Raw genomic sequence first — 23,445 nt, 5'->3', positions numbered from 1 at the left:
GTTTCATATTTCATGAGAGTTTATTCCAGTGGCTAATACAGGAATTGGAAAAAAATACTGGTTTTGTTAATGCAATTTTCAGCGAAGTGTGTGTTTTTTTAATAGGTTGGATTATTTTTGTGTCTGTGTGTGTGCTCAGTCATGTGCTATCCCTCCTGTAGTGCGGCTGTGTGTATATCATTGAATGTAAAACTTCATCTCACAAACTGACAGTACAGTGACATCTGATGCTATAGAATAGATGAAAACTCCAGCAGTGGTATCATGCTTCAGACGTTCCAAGTAAATCCTAAGAAAGCATGAACCCATCATCAGACAGATTTAAAATGTAAATGCTGCTCTGCTTGATCGAGTCAGCGACTATTAACTGCGGAGCGTTGTGCCAAGATGTAGCGGCAACACGGTTATTTTTTACTTAAAACAACACTCCGGGGGGGCTGCGGGGAACAAACGCGCGCTGCAGCTGCGGGACCCGAGGGACGGGAGCTGCTTGGGGCGCTGCGGGAGCGCTTCTGCCGCCGGGGTCGGGCAGCACCTGCCGTGCCGGGCCGTGCCGGGGCCGGGCAGTACCTGCCGGGCCGTGCCGTGCCGGGGCCGGGCAGCACCTGCCGTGCCGTGCCGGGCCGCCGTGCCGGGGTCGGGCAGCACCTGCCGTGCCGTGCCGTGCCGTGCCGTGCCGGGGCGGGCCGGTCGTCGCGCGGAGGCGGTGCGCGTGCCGGGCGTGCGGGCAGGAGAGCCGGCCGTGCCGTGCCGTGCCGTGCCGTGCCGGGGCCGGGCGGAGCAGCCCCGGGGCGGCGGGGGCGGTGCTGCGCGCCGGGCGCGCCCCCGTGACCGCCCTCGGCGGCGGCGGCAGGGGAGGGACGGGGCGAGCGGTGTAAACAAGGCGGGGGGCCGGGGCTGGCTCGGTGTCAGCGGGTCACATGGAGCCTCATATGGGCCGGGGGATGGCGGCGCGGCGCGGCTCTCCGCTGGCAGGCGGCGGCTGCTGCTGAGGCGGCGGCGGCGGCGGCGGTGCTTCACGCCGAGGGCCCGTCCCGCCTCCCCTCCCCCGCCTCCTGCCCGCCGCGCTCCGCTCCGCTCCCCGCCGTTCGCCGCTGACAAATGATGTGCGTTGTGCTCGCCGCGATGAAAGGTAGGCACCAAAGCCCGGCCCGGGCAGTGAGCGGCGGCGCTCCGCGGCCTCCGCGCTCCCCCGCGCCGGGGCCGCCGCTCGGGGTCCGGCGCCGCTCGTTGCCGGGCCGGCGCTGCGGGCGGGGCTCGGGCGGCTCTCGGCGGCTCTCGGGCCGCGGGCGGCTCGGCCCCGGCTCGGTGGCGGCGGGAGCACCGCGGAGCCGCTGCGTTGAGCGGCGCCTGCAAGTTAGAGGGGAGAGGCGCGTGCCGGCCGGCGCTGGGCTGGCGGGGCTGCGGCTGAGCCCGCTCCGGGCCGGCACCGGCTGCGCTCGGGCTTCCCGCGCACCCGCGAGAGAACGGGCTCCCTAAAATCTGACTCTAGCCAAGAGCAAAGGACGTGCAGCATCCTCTGAGCGGCTGATGGGGCTAAAATGCCGTCTTCAGGCAGCTGCTCATCTTTCAAAGGCTTTGGAATGAAAGGAAAAAGCCGAGTTACTTAGTGACTTATTTTTTCTAAACCTGGAGTTTTCTCTTCTTGCGGATTCGAGTCCTTAATGAGGGGCAGTGGCAGACTGAGGACAGTCAAATGAAGTTTTTGATGAGATACCAAAAGTTTAGAGGTACGTTTGTAGTCTGCCCTGTTTTTTAATAAAATTAGGTCCACAGTAGAGCTTTGCATTGCAGTGTTTTTAAAGTCATAAGTGTGGGGTTTTTTTTAAATAAAAGAAAAAAAATTAATTTAAATAACAGTCTTACTTACATACAGTATTTTTTCACAGTAATCTAAAAACATATTAATTTAATGCCCCCACTAAAATACTAAATATGTGCTATTTAAAATGAATTTTAGGCAAAATTTCTCTTTAAAAATTTAGTTACTTGGAAAAAGAATATTGAGTCTTGCTTCAGTTGGAGACTGTTTCCTTTTTTTTCCACTTTGCAAGGCACTAGGTAATGCACACCAGTAGCAGCATAGTGTTTAAGGATGGTAATTTTCAATTACGCGGCTTCCTTTTCTTCTTGGAGAGAAGCCTGTGTGAATAAAAAGAAAAGCACTGTATTCATTAATCATTAGCCATGCTGAATGTATTTGGCAAGAAAATGTAATTGGGTTGATTCAGATACTTGCATCTGTAACAAAAGGAAGTGCATTTTTTTAAGTGCAAACTACATGGATATTTTAGCAGTCCTTTAGAATTCTGCATATTCTGATAACAGTTTTTCAGCGTATCCCTTATAAGCCTTTTAGAACCATGAAATTAAATAAACAAAATTTTTCAAAGAGGGAGAGAAGTACACGCACGAAAATATTGGGAGGTGTGATTAGGTTGTGTGCTTCTGGACAGAGATTTAAGGTGTGTTGTAAAAGAACAGGCGGATGATTTACAGCAATTCAACTTCGAAATATATTTTTTATTCTCTTGAGAGTTTCATTTAAACCAGTTTCCACACTGATATAAAATCTTGGCAGAGCCCAGCTTTTGGATTTTAAAGTGTAATTCCTAGTGGCTTTATTATGGAAATGCGTGGGTCTTTGTACTTTTACAGACTACTTCTATAGTACATTTAATTCATGTTTCGTAATATTTAGTTCTCTAATGCATTGAAAAACTTCCTTGGTTTCTTATCCTTCCTCTAATTTGCTGGACAGGGTTCAGCTGGAGGAAATGTGTTGTCATTTGTCTTAAAAGGACCTCTGACTGCTATGAAATAATAGATCCACAGGCCAATATTATGATTTGAGAGAAGTAGACCAATAGAATAGGGAATGGAGTTTGTGTAAGCTCGGAAGTAAAAGGGAAAACTGCAGAATCTGGAGGTGAATGGATATCTTGTTTGTTCTCTATCCTGTGGCGGCGTCTTCTAATCTTTTACAGTTCTGAAGTTAAAGTGCAAAAAATTATGGTCTTACGGAGAATATGGGATTTTCACATTTGGTTTAATTTTCTTTTTTGGGTAAAAAGGGGGAATACTAATGCCTTTCCTATTGCTGTTTAGATAGCCCAAACTGATACCCTGTGAAGTTAATTTGTGAGTTGTTTTATTTTTCTTGCAACACAATGTTCTGGCAAGCATGTTCTCTTTAACTGTGAAAATTCCTGAGCCTGCATCCAGGTTTGGGTGGGTAAAGACGAGCCAGCTGTCACACGTGGAGAGCTGCACTCACACACCTGCAGTGCTGGGAACAGACCAGTCCAGGGAAGAGCCTGGGCATGTCTTTGAGACAGGCTGCGTGTTAGGAAATGAAACTTTCTCATTTCAGGCACAGCAGAAAGAGGATTTTTTTCCAACTGATTTCTAAGAAAACAGGCAGAGATGAAGCATCAACGTTCTTAATGACTGAATAAGTATTTTCTAGATTGATGGGCTTTTACAAATTATTTACCAACTGGTGTGAGTCTGTGGAGTATCCAGGAAGCCTTGCATTTTTAGTTTGTAACACAGGCTAAGCAGCTGTCGCTGCTAAGGGACACAGCAACTTTACGTGCTCACCAGTGAAGTTTGCAAAGAAATCCGATCATTCTGCCGGCGTAGGCACTGGTGCAGATCTTATTCCAGTGAGAGTCCTCCCTGGCAGGAGCATCAGGGTGACTTCAAGGAGAGTAGTGCTGGGTGCCGATGAGCCGGTACCCTGTGCTGGGGTGCAGTCAGGGCTTCCTTTGTCAGGCCACTACAGGACAGAGGTGGGCCCCAGAGCAGGAGAGAGCGTTTCCTTGCTGTGGGATGTTCCATGTTCTGGTGCCTCTTCTGTGCAGAGGTGTGTCAGTCAGTGCTGCTGAGAGCTCCGGCGCTTGTCTTGTGCCATCATCAGGCCTGCTCAGAAGGGTTCAGTCCACTCATGAGTTATAAAGTATCGACAGGAACCTGGCAATAGTTGCGTTATCGTTGTTGTGCACGTTCCTAAATAGAGATTGGTGGAAAGGCTGATGTAAATTTTCTAATCTATTTAAACCCAGGTGTATTTACTGTTAAGGTGGCATTTGAGGTACTAATCCTGACTACTGCTGTGTTAATGTAAAGTTCAGTCTGTTGCTGTTTTGTGGAAGATGGACCAGATGAGTAGAATCTGTTGTTCCTAGGCTGTAAGGAAAATTGTTTCCCTTTGGGGATCTGTGCTTGAATCATTGGAAATATAACGATCCTTTCTACTGACTGTTCCCAAATGAAAATTCAGTCATTAAAAAACACTTGTTTTGAGGAAGACGACTCCACTGTGTCAGGATTTTTGGAATCTGCTGCATTTTTGCAGAGAGCCCAGGCTGCAGCCGTGCAGGAGGCAGCACTGCAGGGCAGGAGGCAGCATTCCCCTAGCTGCAGCCATGTAGCAGGCGGCACTCCTGGCCGCAGCCGTGCAGCAGGCAGCCCTGCAGGGCCGCAGGCAGCACTCCTGGCTGCAGCCGTGCAGCAGGCAGCCCTGCAGGGCCGCAGGCAGTGCTCCTGGCCGCAGCCGTGCAGCAGGCAGCCCTGCAGGGCCGCAGCAGCGCTCCTGGCCGCAGCCGTGCAGCAGGCAGCCCTGCAGGGCTGCAGGCAGCGCTCGTGGCTGCCGCTGTCCCACTGCCCCAGGTGCTTTTCCCGCAGCGAGCGGAGCCGGCAGAGCCGGGCTGCTCTGGGGGCAGACAGGGATGCACGCACCGCTGCTTCATTTGGGTGAGCTCTTCCCAGTCTGTCAGGCCTGACCTTTTGACGTGTTTTTTGTCATGTATCCTGGCACCAGCCTCCCAGCACGTTGGTAATTACTCAGTGCTTTTCACCAGTAAACAAATGTCTATGGAAAAGTATCTTGCCATAGGTTTTTAAAAAAAAGGTAGCTTTGCAAATTGAAGCGTGCTTAAATTTACCTTTACTGTTGCACTATTGAAAGTTAAATCCAGTTTAGCAAATAATCCAGTACAGAACTTCTGTTGACTAAATATTAACAGAATCTGGCCTTTGGAATTGCTAGCTGACAGGCTGTTTTCTTGCTGCTTTAGTTTCATTTGACTGATCTGAATGACTTGCTTGTATCTAAGACATTTGTTGCATTAGATTCAGAGGATAAGATTGGTTTGAGGTTTATTGCTGAAATGTACTTTTCAGGCTCTTTGAAAGACTCTCGAGATTTAAAAGTAAAAGAGGAAATCTGTCTTTATGTCTTGCTCTGTGGAAATCAAAGGCAGTTGCATGCTCTGTACAAGTCTCAGTTGGGGACACTCGTTTCAAGTAAGGAGATTCTGTCCTGTTTAGGTCAGCAGAAACTGTGGGTGCTGAACATCTCACTAGATCAGACTCTTTAAACTTACATGCAGCTCTTGCCTAGCTAAAATGGTGAGCGGGTTCCCAACGGCTTGCAATGCAATCTTAAAAATAATTCTTCCAGGATAATTCTGAATAACTGGGGCAAAACTCAAGCAGTCTACAGACACACATCAAGGACTTCTGTGCCCCTTTTTTGTGAAACCAAACAAAATGACTCCCTGAGGGGATGAGGTCGTAGAGGAGGGTATAGGCTGGTTTTGGGGGTGTGGGCTCTGGCAGATGTGAAACGTCCCCGTGCTTTATTCAGTGAGCTGGTGGGGGGTGGCAGGGGGAGATGGCAGCTGGTTCACTTGGTGCAGGGGAAGGAGCTCTGCAGTGGGGAGCTGAATGTTTGTTTTGGCATTTTTTAGTTTGGAGAGTAGTGTCTAGAGACCTTAGTGAAGAACTGAGTCCTCTTTATGTGAAGTACTTCCCCACTGTGTGTCAAAAAGACTGATTTCTTTACTCATTCCCCATTATAGAGAACCTAGCATGTTTGGCGGGGGGGGAGTTTCTAGGATGATGTAGCACTCGATTTTAACCTTAAGCAATTTTAAATCTTTTTTCTTGCTTCTCTTGCCTACAGTAAAGTGTAAAAATGATCACTATCGTGAGTAATTGCCATCAGGATTGTTGGTATTTTGTCTTGACTACACAACGGAGTTCTAAATTGGTATATTTTATTCTAAACTATATGTACTAAATCAAAATTGGCGAATCTTTGTGTCTCTCCTGAGTAGATACATTGCAATTCTCTATCTAGTATTGGAGGAAGTTGAGATGCAGCATGTTCTTTTTTTTCCTTTCCATTCCCAGGAGATAAGTTTTTGTAGTGTGAAAAATAACTGCATATGACAAGAATGTTATTACAGTCAGAATTGATACATTTTAGAATGTTTTTCTGTTTTTTTATTCACAATGAAAGGAAAAAGTATTCACCTTTCTTGTATTTATCTGTGAGCTGTAATTTGCAATTACAGCTGATAACTCCTGAGATCAAGCAAGCAGTAGTTCTCTCCTTTTGTGGTTTGTCTTTTCCTTGAGGACTGATATCTAAGGGATATGCACATAACTAATGGTACAGAAACTGTCTTCTTCCTTTTTGAAGATCAGGGTTTTTTCTCCTTTTTGCAATAAACATTAGCAGGGGAGGGGAGCGCTCTGTCCTCCATGAATAACTAAGTTATGCGCAAAAAGGTGAGTCTGTACCGTGCAGACCTCTCTGCCTGTTGGATGAAAAAAGGCACTGACTGGAAAGTTGAAGCAGAAAGCCTTTTAGGAGGTCTGGAGATGGACTTTCTCCGTGTGCCTCATCCTGTGAGCTGCCTGTGCTGAACAAAGTGTGTAGCCTGCTAGAGGCATTTAGGCTGGGAAGTTCTGCAGAATCCAGGTTGGCGAGCTCGGTGCCGTTCCAGGCTGTTGCCGGTTGCCTGCACCTTCTGCAGAGAACACGTGGGAGTGATTCAGGGCCCTGACTCACGGGGTGTCGTGCTGCTCCCCTCTCCACAGTGGGGCTTAGAGCAGCAGGGAGCTCTCTGGAGAGCTCAGTGCTCTGCAGAAAGCCCCTGAGGTACCACCACTCTGCTCTGAGCTGGCCTGCCTGCAGAGGTTACCACTGCTTACACTCTCCTGAAAAATGTCATTCAATTAGTGTTTGCTTCCCTTTTCCTTTGCAGTGCCATGGGAGGGTGAAGCAGGCATGTTGACAGGAGCAAAGGGATATGCAGGGAAGTCAGAGTCCAGTGCCATGCCAGTTGGGACAGCTCTCTCGTGTTCTCCCAGCACTCTCCTGGTGCCTGTGTGCTGCCTCTAGGAGCACAGAGCTGGTCTGCCCATGCCATTGCAGTGTCTGCCATGGGTAATGCTCCTCACACTCTCTGGCTGCAGTTTAAAGTGAACCTCTGACACCTGAAGCTCTCACAAGTGCACGGTTCCCCCAGAGAGGTCTGGGGGTTGCCCAGCACGGCTGGGGTCAGGGGTAGCCCATGTTCTGGCTGCGGTCAGTGAGTGCAGCTGGAGCCTTCGTCTCGGAGGGTGCTGCCAGGGGTCAGCATCTCCCACTGCTGCTGCCCTTGCACCTGTGGCCCAGCTCCACCACACCTAAGCAGTCAACTGCAGATTTCACTGTATTTTTTGTTTTCTTTCCTGTGTGATGGTGAGTGGTGCAGGACCCGTGGCTCTCCTGTTTGTGTGATTCCAGCCTTTGGGCCCTTTGTCATGCTGCATACATAGCCATCTAGGCTAAAATCAGTGTGGAGAGAGGTATAATCATCCCAGCTTTCATTTTAAGAGCATTTATCTCAAAGCTTAATTAAAGCTGCTTGGATGTAAATAAGTCTAACCTCTTCACTTCTGAACAATGCAAATAGAATAGTCAGCATACTTATAGGGTATCAGCCGTGTAATTATTGTGTACTGTTTGTGTTCTTTGAAATACTGTGCTGTTTCTTGCCACTGAATCCTGGGACAAAATGCTTCATAAAACCAACTGCGTGACTCTTTATTTATGTACTTTAGAAGAAGTTGATCATTCTCAAACAAAGGGGTGGAAAAGTGGCATTAAGTCTTTACATAGACAGATACGCTGTGACAAAGGGTTTCTCAGAGTGTTCCTTCAAACCGAAGGACCACAAGCTGGAATTTGGACTGGTTGCCAGAGAAGCAGGGTCGTGTTCCTGCGTGCCAGCCTTGCTTTTCACCGGCTCTGGGTGGTGCTGGTCAGAGACACTGCAGGCACCCTGCCCAGAGCCCTGTGCTTGGACCTCCTGCCACCTCTGCACTCACAGCCAAAAAAAAGAAAAGGTCCTGTCACTGTTTGCACATGCTGTCATCTGCAGTGTACTCTGATGTTCTAGAAGTCCTAAAGTCTTTGCTGTTCTCACTGTAATTTTGTTAACAGCATGAAATGGGGAGTGATGCATTACGGCAATGGCTTCTGCTTCCAGCTCTTGCAGATACTGGGAGCTCCTGTATTTCACTGGCTCAGCAATTTTCTCCCTTCATCCGAGTATCGTTTCTGTTTAATGCCTTGTACAATTTACATGATCCAATTAGAAATCAAGTTCCCATTTCATGTGGCACTTAGTTCACACCTCTTGTGAGACTGCCAGGGATCTGAGGAGGTGATACTGTGCCATGGGTTACGTGTGCCTAAAACTTACATAAGCTTGTGTTTACCTCACTCCTAGTTCTGGAGAGGAGCACTCTCTTGTCCAGCCTTCTCTGCTTGGCCCTGTGCCTAGTGTGACATGATTCAAAGGGTCATTTATCTTCTTCTCACCCCAAAAGAAGGTTACATTCTCTCTAAGCCCCAGGTGCTCTTTGCCTGGAGCCTTTAGTCTGGGTAGGGAGTTGAAAGTCAGTAAAAAATGATCCCTGGTCCGGTCGTCAGAACATTTGGAGTTTCCTTTTTGTACACAGATATTCACACACTTTAGTTCTGGTGAAAATTTGAACAGTATAAATTGCTGTACTACTTGGCAGGAGCAGCAGTAGCTGCTGTCCTCCTGTAACAACTGTAATGCTTCTCATAATGGGTGTATTTTCCCATTTAGCTAAATTAATTAGCCCATCTTTGTGTTTGATTTGTCAGAGTAGCTTTTGTGAGAAAACACACATTTTCTAGTGAATTTGTAGTTATTTTTTGCTCACCTTGGGAATTAATTAACCCATCTTGTGCACTGCACTGCTTGTTGTAGAGTGCCCCTGCTTTTTCCTCTCCTTGCACTACCTCCTTCTAGAGTCCTGTGGAATTGGCCGTATGATAGACCTTTATGTTTCCAGTTTTGGGGCACATAAATGTAAGTGAGAGCACTGTCCTGTACAGGTTTGGAACGCCAGGCTGGAGCTCCCCAGGGCTGGGCAGGTGTTTGCCACTGTCCTCTGCCATGTGGTGAGGGGCAGCTTGTTTGTGATGGGCTGGAGGAGCTGAGCTCACGCTCAGCGTTGTTTTCTGTCAAAGGGACACACCCTGCAATTGTTAGATTGACAGAGATGCATTGTGTTAAATTTTGGGGAGAGTTTTTCTCCTACCGTGGGTGTCTCATTGAATTAAAAGAAGTATTTGCTTAAAATATGAGTACATAAAGATGTTTGTAACTGCTGGACAGATTCTTGTATCAACAGATAATAAAAAAAAGTCAGACAGGTTAATTAAAGAGCCAGAGATGTTTCATTTGAGAAACCTCATATACATAGGCGCCTGCTAAATGGCGGAGGCAAACAGGCCCAGGGCGCTGGTGCCTCGCAGATCGCCGGCGATAGCGGGGGAGCAGCCGGGCTGGCAGCGGGGCTGGGCAGGGCCAGCCCGGCCGGCTGAAGGAAGGAATTGAGTTTTCTATTGTTCTCTTCAAGGAGGATCAAAATTCTATCTCCTGCCTCCCTCATGGGATGCTTGCTTGGACACTATGTATGAAGCCTCTCAGTAACATGAGCAATATTTCACCCTTGTGTTTTTATTGGTGTGTTGTTTGATTGCACATGATAGAATCTGGGTGAGCACTGAGAACTAACTTCTGCCTGAACCTGGAAAAGGCCCTGAAAATGGGGTGTTTCTGGTATTGCTGTGGCTAGCTCTGTCCAGATTCTTAAAAACCTGCTGGTATTTCTGGGATGAACTTTGCATTTCCCAGCCAGAAAGGTGGAGTGCAGCGCCTGGCTGCGTGGCATGGCAGGTGCTGGAGCGCTCCCTCCTTTGCATACACCTCACTGGCTCTTAACAACACTTCTCCTTTCTGAGCTGTGAATGGTTTTGGAAAAAGAGGAATCGGTATCTTTAACAGATTTGTTTAATTTTAAATATTTTTGCTCACTTACTAAAACCATCTCAAATTATTGTATGGTTTATTCACTTTAAAATTATAACTTGAGATTAAAATGTCCAGCATGGTGCATTTCTCTGGCCAGCGCACTGGCAATGCACCTTTAAACTACTTGGCTTGGAGAGGACCATCGGTAGCAGTACTGATTTTTGTTATGGAAACCTAGAGCTCAGTATGGGGAAATGCTCCCTCCTTGATGTCACTGTTCCAAAATATTCTAATTTTCTTCTGATGTTTTCCCTCTCAACCACAGTGTTTACACTTACAGAAGGGAAAAGTAGCCAAACATAAAGGTCACTCTAAAGCAGAGACCTTGTGAATACCAAAATCTCACTCCAAAGAATTTCAGCTCGTAGGATCGATTTAAAAACCCTCACAAAGTGCTTCAGAATGGAAATGCTTTTTTTATGTCACACTGGAAGCTGTAGCATTAAGTGGTGGTAAATTTGCACTTCCTAACATGTTATTTCTGCCAGTGCTGATTACTGTTTTGCTGCAGAAGTAACTAACTTTGTAATTTAATCTGCCGTGGTATTGTTAGCTAAAATTCAATGTGTACACGCTGCATTATGAAAAGCTGTGCTGCAGAGGCTGCCTCAGGCAGTCCCTGGACTGCAAAGTGTTGGAGGCTGGCAGAGTAGCCAGGAAGGTACCACTGCCTGCATGCCTTGGTTTGTCCTGTTGCCAGTGCAGCTGCTCCTGGTCACTGCTGGATCCCAGCACCATCCAGAATTACCTGAAAGAGAGTGAAGAAATACATACTTGACTACCTAATTATTCTTTATGTTAAATCTACTCAGATATATTAGCCAATGCTTGTATTAATTTGTAATACCTGAAAAACCTGATCAGGTCTTGATTTTTAATCAAGTTATCAGTCCAGAAGAGTAGCACAGTTCTTCTGGAAAATTTTAAAACACGTTACTAAGAAATCTGACTCATAAAGCAAATGTCTCATGAAATTTGAATGTTTAGAAGGGAAAAATGACTGGCAGCTCCTCTTGTAAGTGTGCTAGTTGCAATAAAGTATAAAAGTTCAACATCAAAGAGATCACCGCTTAGTTTGTGGCGTATTTGTACATCAAAGAACAAATACAGGACAAAAGGAACTGCACAGAGATACAGTTCATCCTTGCAGACAGGTCCCCGTGGAATGCTATAAAGAGCTGCTTTCATAATGTGGAAATGATCTCTGGCACATCTTCATTTCTGATTTGGGGAGTAGGTAAGAGTAAGAATGAGGAGCAGTGTCTCGGAGCCCGGGCGTGCCGATGCTCTCGGTAGGAGCGTCGGAGCTTTGGCGATGTCAGCGCTGAGTTTGTGTCCCTGTGACTCAGGGGTGGCTGGCAGATGGACCTGTGTCTGCAGCAGGGCCATCTCACTGGGGAGGCTGGGCAAAGGGGCTCTCAAATGCCCTAATGAAAGGGAAAGGTCTGCTTGTTGATTTAGGTGTTGTTATGCCAGTGCTCAGGTACTGTGTTGTGTTGCCCAGAGGGGCTGTGGGGTCTCCATTCTTGGAGATTCTCAGTTGAACCCGGAGCCTTAGCTGACCCTGCTTAGAGCCGTCTCCAGAGGTGCCTCCAACACAGACTCTTCTTATGATCCATGAGAGAAACTCTTCTGTAGTAAGGCAGCTGTCTACTTAATATTTTTAATTCTGGCCTCTCTTAGTACAAAACACAATTCAGCCAAATATGTAACCAGCTCTGGCACAGGAGAAGTCCTCCACCTGTGTTTTACTGTTTTTCTCAGCTTTTATAATGTGAAAGCTTGATGTATTTCTACTGATTTGTGCTTTTAGTAGTTTGTTGTGGTTCTGTCATTTGGCGGGGTTTTATTGTTTTTTGTTGTTAATTCTTATTAATCTTGAAATCCCCATTAGATTAGAGAGAAAGTTTGTGTATGTCTGCCTTAGAACTAAAGAAAAGTGATCTTGGGTATGTAGAGCATGTCCTCTTTCAGGACAAGACAGGTCACGAGAAGTTGGTCAAGGAAGTTATTGGACTCTCACTGACCAATTGCTGAACTGTATTGAAGGCAGTGGAGACTTTGCTATTAACTTGAATGTATCTGCTTTAATATTAAAATGATAAGTAGGTCACATCTATTCTTCAGTTCCAGGCTTTCTACTTAATTTGTGTCTCTGTAAGTGGTGACTGCATATGTTATATACAGAAATGTTAATCCTAAGATCCAGACTAAATCTGAATTCTCCAACGTTCGAGTGTGCTTGGATCAACCATTTTAATAGCAGTTCCACCTTTTTAGGAGATAGTATTGTCAGCAGACTCATTTCTGTTACTGCAGAACTAAAAATAGTTACAATCTCGTGGAATCATTAAGAAATACAAAGGGTTTCTGTTAAAAACCCTGGGGAAACCTGATTAGGCAGACTACTGTATAATTAATTGATGTGCTACTACACTTGGAGAAGTAGTGCATCAGTAAACAGAAGTCAGAATGGAAAAGGCTAAGAAGAACTGCTGGGAATTGTGTTAAGACATCAAGGCTTGAAAATAACAATTTGAGCACCTCAGGAGAGATGAGCATTTGCATTTGATGGAAGGACAGAAAATTCTCCAAAAGGCCAGGGCAGAGCCATCTGTGAAGGAAGCTCAAGTAAAACACCTTTGCTACTACTGGTCACAGTATTTTATCCTCCCCTCAAGCTGATGTTCTGATAGCTCCTTAGACTGTGTTTGTACATTTGTGAGACAGTGTCAGGTAAAGTGTTGTTGGAATGTTCCTTTCGCTAATGCTGTGCTTTAAATACATTCATTCTGATAATTAAGTTGTTGCCTAAGATATGACATGGATCACTGATTTGTGCTATTGTTTGTCTTGTTTGCTTTGAGACTGGAAATAATTGTCAACAAGCAGTCTGTAATTATCTCTTTGGAAAAAGGCAGGATCCTCTGTAACGTTACTGCAAAAAGGTGCAGCAGTTGTGTGTGTAGAGATCTGGGTGGCTGTGATGACAACATGAATGAATTATTCTTCCAGAAATATGTTTAAAACCAATCCCTACCCCACTGCAGTAGTGTCACCTGGAGAAGGAGTTCCATCCTGGGACAGTACCTGTACCAAGGCAAGGCCCTGTGGCTGAGCAGGAAGGAGGAGGAGCTATTGCCACGAGCTTTCGGCCCCTCAAGTGGACATTTTTGGGATTTTGAGGAAGACATTACAGGGACAATAAGTTCCTGCTTTTCTGTTTAGGGAAAAGTGTAATGCAGCTGTTTTTAAGGAGGCCCACTTCTGTGTCTGTTTAGTGGCTGATGGGGAGAAATGGGCTGTGCTTGAAGAGCTTCACCAAGGAAGTGGCTTCCCTGGATCTTGTGTCACACTGGAGTCCTTCTGGTGGCACTGGCTGCTCATTCTGCACGCAGGGCACTGGGGGCAGTTGAGGATGCTCAGCATGCTGAAGTCATGGCTTTTCTTAGGGAATGATAATAATTGGTTTTAAGTAGTGACCACTGTTGTCTGGTGAATGCAGTGGCTGTGCGAGTTCCCTGCTCTGCAGAATGAACTGCAGACATGTTTGTGCCGTGCTGTTTGAAGGTGGAGCTGTTCTCACTCAGCGTGTCAAGTCCTGACCTGCTGGCTGGCACAGACTGTGTTTGGACGAGACAAGAGCTTTACATCTTAGAAAGACTAATCAAATTAATTCAATTTATATGCTAAATTGAAGGAAAGTTCACTTTCTAATTATAAAAAAAAAATCCAACAAAAGACAAAACACACCAACAATGAACTTTTTGAGGCTCCTTCCCACCTTCAGAATACCAGAGTGTCAGGTTAACAGTTTGTCACAGAGTGTGTGTATGCTCTTGGCCAGGAACAGTTGCCAGCAGCTCATAAAATCAAAATCCCAAAATGAAATCCTTCAATACTTTTCTCTTTTCCCTCATTGAATTGAAAAATTTCTTAGGGAGGTGCCAGCAAAAATAATGTGGGGTTGTGTGGCTTAACTTCTTGTCTTGGGCTGTAGCTGCAGCACTGGCGATTGGGTAACTGCTAAGTTCAAATTTTGTTTTAGTGGGGGTGGGATCTCTCTATGTGTGAATGAATACCCTGAATGAGCAGCGTGCACAGATGTCCAGCTTGTCTCTGTGGAGCCTAAAGTTGAAGTTCCAGGAGCATGTCCAAAGCTGGCATTAACTGGGTGTCTCACATGAGGAGCGCTGCTGTGCGCTGGCAGAGGCATTAGTTCTGAACTGGAGTCAGTTTTTGTTAGCCAAGCATTTTGTCATTGGTGCAAGTTTTAGAGTTTCTGAGGACTTCTATCTGTTTCTAATGTAAAAACACCTTAATAATTGAAATTACATAGCACGACTTCAAATATAATCACCAAATATAATGTGGGAGAAGAATTAATTTAATTATAATTAATTCCAGTTTTCAGAAAATGCTTTCAAAGTTGTCTTAAGCTGGATGCCAAAATGGTTATCACTTTGGAAAATGTTCCAAGTCTCCAAACATCTCAGTAAAGTGTCTGTTTCACAAAGGACTTCTTTGATCCAGCTATCTAGGAGATTTATCCGAGGAGACAAAACCCAGATTGCTTGCTGCTAATCCAGTGCTTTGCAAACAAGATTTTAATTTTTATTCCCTTCACTTGTTTTTCAAAAATTCCAGCAGATATACAATGGGATGGTTTCTTCCCATAAATAATTAAGCCCATTGTAAGCAATGCCAGTAGAAAGTAGTCCTGAGATTCATCTGGTTTTAAGTACCTACTCATTTTTCCTTTTGAAAATAATACCATTTCCCAAGCAATTTGAATGCTCATAAATCACGTTAGTTGAAGGGGAGAAATTATTCCAAACTTACTCTCTTTTAGGCATTTTCACTTCTTCTCAGGGGTGTTTTGTTGTGCCAAAGGCTGTCTAGAGGAAGTTGTCCTCTGGCTGGATTCACAGCACGTGGCCCCAAGGTTGGTGTAGCAGCTCCTGTTTGTATTTCTGTTCACATCAGTGGAGTTGCCTGGGTGCACCAAACACACAGCTGGTCCCTGTCGCCAGCTGCAGGCTGAGCTGCCTCTGTGTGGTTCCTGGGGAAGAGCTCTTCCCTCCTTTCAGCTGGGCCAGTAATGCCGTGAGGGCTCTCAGTGAACTCTGCCTGTTACTGCTACTCAAAATGGTACCATTTTCATTAGGAGATCAGATCACTGAACAAGCTGATCAAAGGGGATTTAGCACGGCCTGAAAGAATAAAAAACATTCCCATACAAAAAAAAAGCTGAGTTTAAATACTGTGGTGTTTCTCAGGGAAAAGAGCACACAGTAACAGAAGACAGGAAACCAAAGGGCTGTATTCTAAGAGACCATATAAGCTTGTATTTGTGTTCCTGCCCACTAATGCCATCACAGTAGTTCCAAATACATTGTTCATTGAATGAAAGAACCCACCCAAATGTTTGAAGATATTATTTATTAACAGTCACTGGTTTTAATGTCAAGAGAGGGTAAATTAAGTTGGTTACACAATTTATCAGCTGCTGCTAAATATTGTGGATGTTATTAGTCATTAAGTAACCAACAGTTAGTCTGGCAGTTTATTAAATCTCAGGACATTGGATGCAGGAATCTCTCCATGTTTTCTTTATGAAGTGGAAGAGCACCTCAGAATAACATTAGCAGTATGTAGATGTGTAAAAATTCTCCCTTCTCTTTTTCCCCATTTCTCTCTTATTGACTGCTTTAAACAAATCTTCATTTAGTTTTTTTTAATGAAAACATGTTTTTTCTGTAGTGAATCTGCCAGAAAAAGTAAATTGACATGTCATGGAATGGCTTTGTGACTTGCAGGGTGTTTATTTCCTTGTTTTAAGCAGATGCAGAAGGTGTATTTTGATGCTGTTACACTGTGATGGATGAAAAAACTGCACTGACTTTTATGCAGGAGAGGGAAGCGAGTTGTTTTCTTTCAAGGGCTGTAGATCAGTTGCTGTTTTACAGAAGTAATACCATGAAAGTGGGGAAGAACTCCTCTTTGATACTCAGGTCTTTCTATTTCAGTTGGTACAGTAATGGGCTTTTGAATTAAAGGTTTGTTAAAGCTTGTATCTATTTCAGAGTATTGACAGCCGAAGCTGACTCGCTGAGCCAAAATTTATATGTTTATCCAAGCCTGTTAAAATCAGAATTTATGATGACTGTACTAATGTGTAAGCTTTAATACCGCTTCTATATAGAAGGCTGCTATTTGAATTTTCAGTGAAGTAAATTTCTTTACAGTATGCCTTTGAGTTATGGTTTATAACTGGATTCATATAAATAAATGCTTTCAGCCGAATGCTGTTGAACTAATTCCATTTTGAAGTCATTAATTATATTTAGCTCACTGAAAAAAAGGAGGGGGAAGGCATCAACTAACCCTATCTAAAAGTGACAACAGAATTGTTTCATGAAGGAGCTTTGGGCCTCTTAAACTATGAAGAGTGAGTGGTTTGGGTTGGTTGGTGTTTTAATCAAAAAGTGAACAGCAGCTAGATAATGCATTGCTATATTGCAGAGACATTTCATTTTGAACAGCCATTAATATAGTTAATGCTTTTTGCTTTTATCATGTTAAGGTCTTTGCAATAAGATCTGGCTATGCAGTGACCCTACTTGTTTGTGCAGGGAAAAAGCCTTGTTTCTTCATCCTAAGTCCATTAGCTCTTGTCAGATTGATAAATTTTTTCTGATTTATGTTCAATTGAAAAAGTGGTTTGTTGCAGTCAAGGTAAGAAAGAAAACTTAAAACTTTAATTTCTTATAGTGTGTGTGTGTGTATATATATAGTGTGAACCTTAAGACAGAGTGCTAACCAGTCATCAAAAGTGAAGTTGAGATGCAGCCAAAACAAAAACCAAACCAAAATTCTTGTGCAGTTTGTGTGAGCCTGCTCATTACACTTTATTAATAAAGATTTTGTGTTTCCAGGAGTTAGAGAACATAATAGACCTGAGCATTGCTCATTGCAGTTTCCCAAAGACAGACTGGGAAATGAATAGTGTGTATATATTTTTAGTCTGGAGCATGGTACTTATGCCATTTCCATCTTTATCCTTCCATTTTGGCTATTCCATTTAGGTGGAATTCACATTGCCCTGGGATCACACAGGCTGCATGCAGAACTGTCATCTTGCTGGAGTGCTGTGTAATTGCCTGATCCTCTTTCCTTTGCTGTCTAGTTTCTTTTCTTTCATTTCATTACTTTCATTTCTTCTCCTTCATGTGAACGTTCTTCATCTCTAATTCACTTTCTTGTGTTCTTCTTTCCCTCTTTTGAAAGCAAGCTGCCAGTGCCTTATTTAATGTCTTGATCAGTGTAGTGAGGGCTAACAACTCACTGTGCATTTTAGGCCTTTGTAACCAGCTGGTTCAGATCAGGGCGAAAGTGAGACAGAGCCCTGTGGGACTCTCTGTGCTGTCCCCTCTAACTCTGGGCTCTTCAGGAGACCTTGGCTCCTTTGGTAGCCTGCTGGAATAGTTCCAGAACACCAGAGGGTCGTGACAACTGCAAGACACTGTCTCTCCATCTGGACTTCTAATTGTCACTCCATCTACCAAAATTCATGTCTGGTCTCTTAAAGCTGTTTCCTGCCCACCATCCCCAAAACACTTCTGACTTCATCAGCACCTTGTGGCACTCTGTGCCAGGGGCGCCCCTAGATGATCATTGGCACCCTCATGAAACCGAAATTGTTCTTGTGTGTTGTTGTACTTGAGGAGAAACTGATGCTCTCGGATTTGCTGTGTTGGAGGAAGGAGGTGTGGAATTACCCTGCTGAGCTGCTGCAGTATCTGAAACATTTAATTGTTCATCGTGAGCTCCCTAAACATACACAAACTGTTCTGGTTACCAGAGTGATCAACCAGAAATCAACCACAAACTCGGTTTTAGGAAAGTCTCCAGGAAAGTTCTGCCATGCTTGTAGACTCCCAGTAAATTTAAGTTTATTAAAATGAACTAGCATGAAGCAAGGAAGCTGTCTGGACTTACTCTGAAGTCCTTTTACAGAACACAGCAGACATCACTTAAATCACACACCAGGTACACAGAACCAGAATTACAGTGGAGTGAGCTGGTCAGCAGTTCTAGAACTAAGTAATAGGAAGCAAGGAAAATGCAAAAGGTGATACAGTTTTATATCTTCCATTAAAGATTGTTGGAATGGGGACCATCTTTTTGTCTGCATTTTTTACATATTTTATGCATGGGGTCCTCATCCAAAACTGTGGTTCCTCAGCTCTCCTGAAGCAGCAGTGGTGAACAAGCTTCTCCCCCTTTCCTTGCTGCTGACTTTATCTTCAAGGGGAGAACCCAGGGCGGGCATGTTTGCTAACACTGATAGCCAGGAGACTTTATTTATGGTGATCAGGTGGCTTAGAACAGTGGTCTCAAAAGTCATGCACCCCTGTCATTAAAAAATAAAGTCACTACACCTAAGAAAGTCTAGTAGATCAAATGATTTTTCATTCATTCATTGCAGTTTCTTGAAAAACTGCTGACTTAGGACAACATATATTTTCCACTTGTCCATAAGAAACAAAATTCATATTGGAAAATGCTTTTCTTTTTAAATTGCTCACTTCATAGTGTGTTTCCATCTTCTGCCCCACTCCTCTGATTTTGTCCAGCTCTGGCTTTTGGAAACAGATGGATATAGCTGATTCTCAGCTATTGTTTGAAAATATTCCTGGTGGTTTTAATCATGGATATAGCTTGTATATATATATATAGTGAGTATATGCATCTAACGTGCAGCTTATCTGGTTTTTCAAACAGGGGAATCTCCAGACTCAATTCAGAAACTACCTGTGGGTAACAGCAGGGAAAGCCCATTCTTCAAACTCATCATTCCTCTGTACTTCCTTTGTTTCTCTGTTTCTAGAAGACCTTCGCCTAGAGCTCTGCCATGGACTATTTGAATTAACTGGTTTTACACTGGCATCTTGTTTCAGTTGAATGTGGTGATTATGGAATGCTTCTTTCTGTTGTCTTTGAAACTTGAAGGTACCCAAATAAACTAAAACCCAGATAGAACCACTAAAAATATTAGTCAAAAATCTTACAGCTTTCTGTGTCTCTGTGTATTCTTACTTCTTTCTTGTTTTGTGCTTTTTTTTTAATTCAATACTCAAGGGTTGGCAGTGCTGTGAAGTAGAACAGTGAAATATAAATATTAATTGTGGTAGAAATATTGTCTAGAATCTCATTCTTGTTTTACTTGAAAATAATACTCAATTGTCTTGGCCATGCTGGAACAAAGAGGAGACCTAAGGGATGTGCATTTATTTGGCTGCAACTTTATTAACACATTTGGGAGCAGTGCCTGGCAGTAAATCCCACTGGGTGAGTCACTGCCTGTGCCTCGATCCTTCCCACCTCTCTGAGAGCTGCTGCCCGCCCAGGCTGGCTCCCCGGGCTGCAGGGCCACCGCACTTTGTGTGTTGGGATGGGGGAGGCTCCTTCTCCCAGCGCCACGGGGTGGGAGCCACAGCTGCTTTTTCCAGCTTTCTCAGAGAACCACTGCTGGCCTGGCTTGGCTTTCTCCCCTCTCTGGCCAGGTGAAAATCCGTGGGAATGTGTCTGAGGCAGGCACTGCCTAGGAGTGGTGAAGCCTGTGCCTTCCCACTGCTCTTCCTGAGTAACACCTGATTTGGGAGGATCTCTGGCACAGATAGGGGCTGGTAATCCTGGGTTTGTGGGGGCTCCAGCTGCTCTCTTCAGCTTGGGCAAGACTTCAGATTTTAGGGGCAGAGATGAAAATTGCAGCCCAATTGATAATGAATGCATGGTTTTCACCCCCTCTCCCTCACAGCCACACGTGTAAGAGGCATGTCTGGCTGTAGTTTCTGCCTGGCTCTTTACTGCTGTCTCCACTTGCAATGTAAAAGTATGTTGGTCAACAATTTGCTGTCATTAAGCTCAGTGAGACTAGTGCAAAACAGCTGAATGGGTTACAAAGTTAGTGTTGTTACCTCACTGGGGGGAATTCAGAGCTTCTAAATTCTACCTGGGTGCCCTACTAGGCATGAATATTTCCAAAATTTGTTTCAATTTAGTTTAATTTAGCAGTGGCAAGTAGTTTGTCAGGGCAAGAAGCACTTCTCCCTTCCATGACATAAAAAAGTCATTTCAAAAAGCTGAAGGTAGCAGAATTGTGATGGCTGTATCTCTTCTGGTAGCCCTTCTGTTCTTTTCTGTGTAAAGATGATAAACTGCCCTTGATGGGACTGAGGTACAGGCAGGCTGGAACCCCCCTGGAGCTGGCCCCGTTCCAGCTGTAGGACTGGGAAGCCAAAAGGGAAGCCCTGGTCGTGTTGCAGCTCCGAGTTGTCCATTCTGGGCCTCCCCCCTTATGTAACACGGCACAATGTGGAGTCAGTCTGTGTTTTAGAAAAGTGCTGCTGTTGAGTAGTCAGTTGGTCATGAAATCGTAGGCAATTTATTTTCAAATAAACTTAATGACAGTATTTGTGCATGCTGATTTTGAATGTCATTCATGTTGCAACAGAGCTTTTGATGGATTAATTACATCATTTATAAGCAAACGCCAGACAAAGATGAAGTTCACCTGAGTTTTGACTGAGAAACTAAAAAAAACATTTGTTTGTTATCTGTGTTCTGAGGATTGTCATCAGCTGGTCTTACTGCTCAGGTATTTGCCTTACAGAGAGATGGCCAGGTGGAAACAAAGCAAGTGAATTCACTGGTGCACAGCAACAGTGACAAATCCATTTTCCAGTCTTGGATTATGGTCTTAAAATCAAGGCAGTAATTGTTATTTAGTTCCTGTAAGCTCGTATGTTTTGAAGAAAACTAGAAGTATTTGCTGTGTGGGCTAGGTGATAACTCATGACAGAAGTTCAGCTGTTGTTTGGAAGTATATTTCAGCTCCTACTTTAGCTCCTGAAAACTGTAATCGCAGACTTAGTAAAAACTTCCTCTTGTTTGTCTTTCAATATTGACTGTTTGAATTAAGGTGTTTTTTTAAATGACCTGATTTTAAAAGGTCTTAGACTTTCTAGGTTGAGTAAATTGCGTGATAGTGAAGGCTGTAAATCTGTCAAGTTATATCCTGTACCATTTGAAGAAAAGGAAGGAAACAGCTAACAATTTGTGGTTTAGTCCCTTCTCACTTTACCCTCTTTAGTCAGTGTAGGCTGAACAAGGATTAGTAATGCTTGGTCCTCTTTCTAGTCTGTTTCTGGTCATTTTAGGATGAAAACTGTATAATTTGTTTTGTGCTTAGATATTATACTGGTTTATGAATACTAGAAAGTAAAGTTATGTGTGGACTTTGTTCTGAGCACAGGCAAGGCACTTGACACTATATAAACAGAAAAATACATTATCTGCCCTGTTGAGCTTGTATCTGGAAATGTAAGGTAATCAACATGGCATTTGTAGAACTGTTTTTGCATTCTCCAGCAACTTGTAAATGTATGTTTGTGAAAAATAGAGCTTCCACCATTGAAGTCTTTGTTCTGAATGTAAATGTTTTCTAAATGTTTTAGAATTTCTCCAGTGAAAGTTTGTCAAGATGGCACATCCAAACTGTGCTGAGAAGTGATGGTTGGCATTTCATTCCAAGTACAAGTAAATGTAGGAGATGCCCTAAATTGTATGAAATCCTTATGCTGTGTTACTAAGAAGTACACAGTCTTAAAAAAAACCCCACTTTATGGAATTCAGTAAACTTGGCTTTCTGGAATTGTGTGCAGATTGTATCATCACTTCTGGAATGTGTTTTTTTCCCTGGGCCAGGGCTGCCAGACAGAGCTCTCTGACAATCTCTTTATCTGTGGGATTGTCTATAATGTTAATTAGTGAACTCTTTGAAAAACTGGCTTCCCTGAGTTAATTTATGCATAAAGCATCACTGAGGGATGTGTTTTACCTGTTTCACAAGTAGGGGACTGAAGCATAGCTTAAGGGACGTGGCTTGGGCCACACAAGAAGCCTGTGTCATAGCCAGGAATCAAGAGATCCACATTTCATTGCCTAACCACACAAATTCAGAAAATAAATAGTTGAAGAAAAGCAGATGCACTATTGAGGATTTGAGTCTTGGGTACAATTTACAGGATGTTTAACTCTGTGCCCGTCCAAGCAGTAGGATCTGCTTTGGGAGGCCAGTAATGGTTTTGCATCCACAGTTCTGGAATGCCCTGGGCTGGAAGGCACCTTAAAAACCCGCTGACCCCAACCCCTGCCATGGGCAGGGACCCCTGGCACGGTCCCAAGGGTGCTCAGAGCCCCATCCAGCCTGGCCTTGGGCACTTCCAGGGATGGGGCAGCCACAGCTGCTCTGGGCAGCCTCTGCTAGGGCCTCCCCACCCTCACAGGGAACAATTTTTTCCAAATACCAGATCTAACCTTCCTCTTTTTGAAGGCATTCCCCCTTGTTCTATCGCCTCATGCCCTGTCCAAAGTCCCTCTCCAGTTTTCCTGCAGCCCCTTTAGGCACTGGAAGGTGCTCTAAGGTCTCCCTGGAGCTTTCTCTTGTCCAGGCTGAGCCGCCCCAGCTCTCCCGGTCTGTGTCCATAGCAGAGCTGCCCAGCAGCATCTCCGTGGCCTGGCTCCATCCAGCAGGTCCAGGTCCTTAAGCCAGAGGCCCCAGGCCGGGCTGGGCTGCACAGCTTGGTGTCACTGGCAAACTTGCTGAGGGTGCACTCAGGCCCTCCCTGTACGTGTCCAACAAAATTCCTCTTGGTTTGGGTGCAAGGTACCAGGCTGGCTGCAAATGTTGCAGACTGCCTTGTGTTTTGGTAGTGCAGGATTTTCACTTTCTATTCATGCTTTTTAACTCACTGGTACAGCTTCTTTATAATTGTTATTTATGGCTGATGCCCTCACCCAAAGGACTAAGGAAACAGAATTTGAATGTTAACCCTTGCAGTGATTTTTAGAATATCAGCCCAATGCCTCAAAATCTTAAGGCAGGAGCAAAAATCCTGAGGCTAGTATTTCAATTTAAAGCTGTCCTTGGGAATTCTTATTTTCCTTAGGTTGGTGTTTGTTTTTGAGTATGTGCTTCTAATCTAGCAAGGACTTAATGAGCTCTTGAGACATAATAAGCTCAGTAAGACTTGAAACACTGTTTACCACTTGAAGTATTTACGTGGCTTCTATTCCTATTCATGTATCCAAGCACAATATGGTGTTTAATAGATCCTTGCAGATAGGAAGCCTCTAATCCTAATGTTCTACAGGTATGAACTGAATTACAGAAAGGATGTGCCCA

General features: G+C 44.5%; 1 protein-coding gene across 2 annotated transcripts in view; it reads left to right on the top strand.

Annotated features, from left to right (window-relative positions):
• The first annotated feature begins 990 nt into the window (after positions 1 to 990).
• Positions 991 to 23,445, top strand: part of RORA (RAR related orphan receptor A) — a 71,984-nt gene continuing 49,529 nt past the window's right edge. For both annotated transcript variants that reach the window (XM_030955092.1, XM_030955091.1), the window contains exon 1: positions 991 to 1,132. In XM_030955092.1, coding sequence (XP_030810952.1) covers positions 1,102 to 1,132 — 31 coding nt within the window. In that variant the 5' untranslated portion in view covers positions 991 to 1,101. The remainder of the gene's footprint in view (positions 1,133 to 23,445) is intronic.

Source organism: Camarhynchus parvulus, chromosome 10 (assembly GCF_901933205.1).
Source record: "Camarhynchus parvulus chromosome 10, STF_HiC, whole genome shotgun sequence".
In the NCBI taxonomy this organism is placed as follows: Eukaryota; Metazoa; Chordata; class Aves; order Passeriformes; family Thraupidae; genus Camarhynchus; species Camarhynchus parvulus.
The sequence above is the reverse complement of the archived record's forward strand: the minus strand, read 5'-3'. Positions and strand labels throughout refer to the sequence as shown.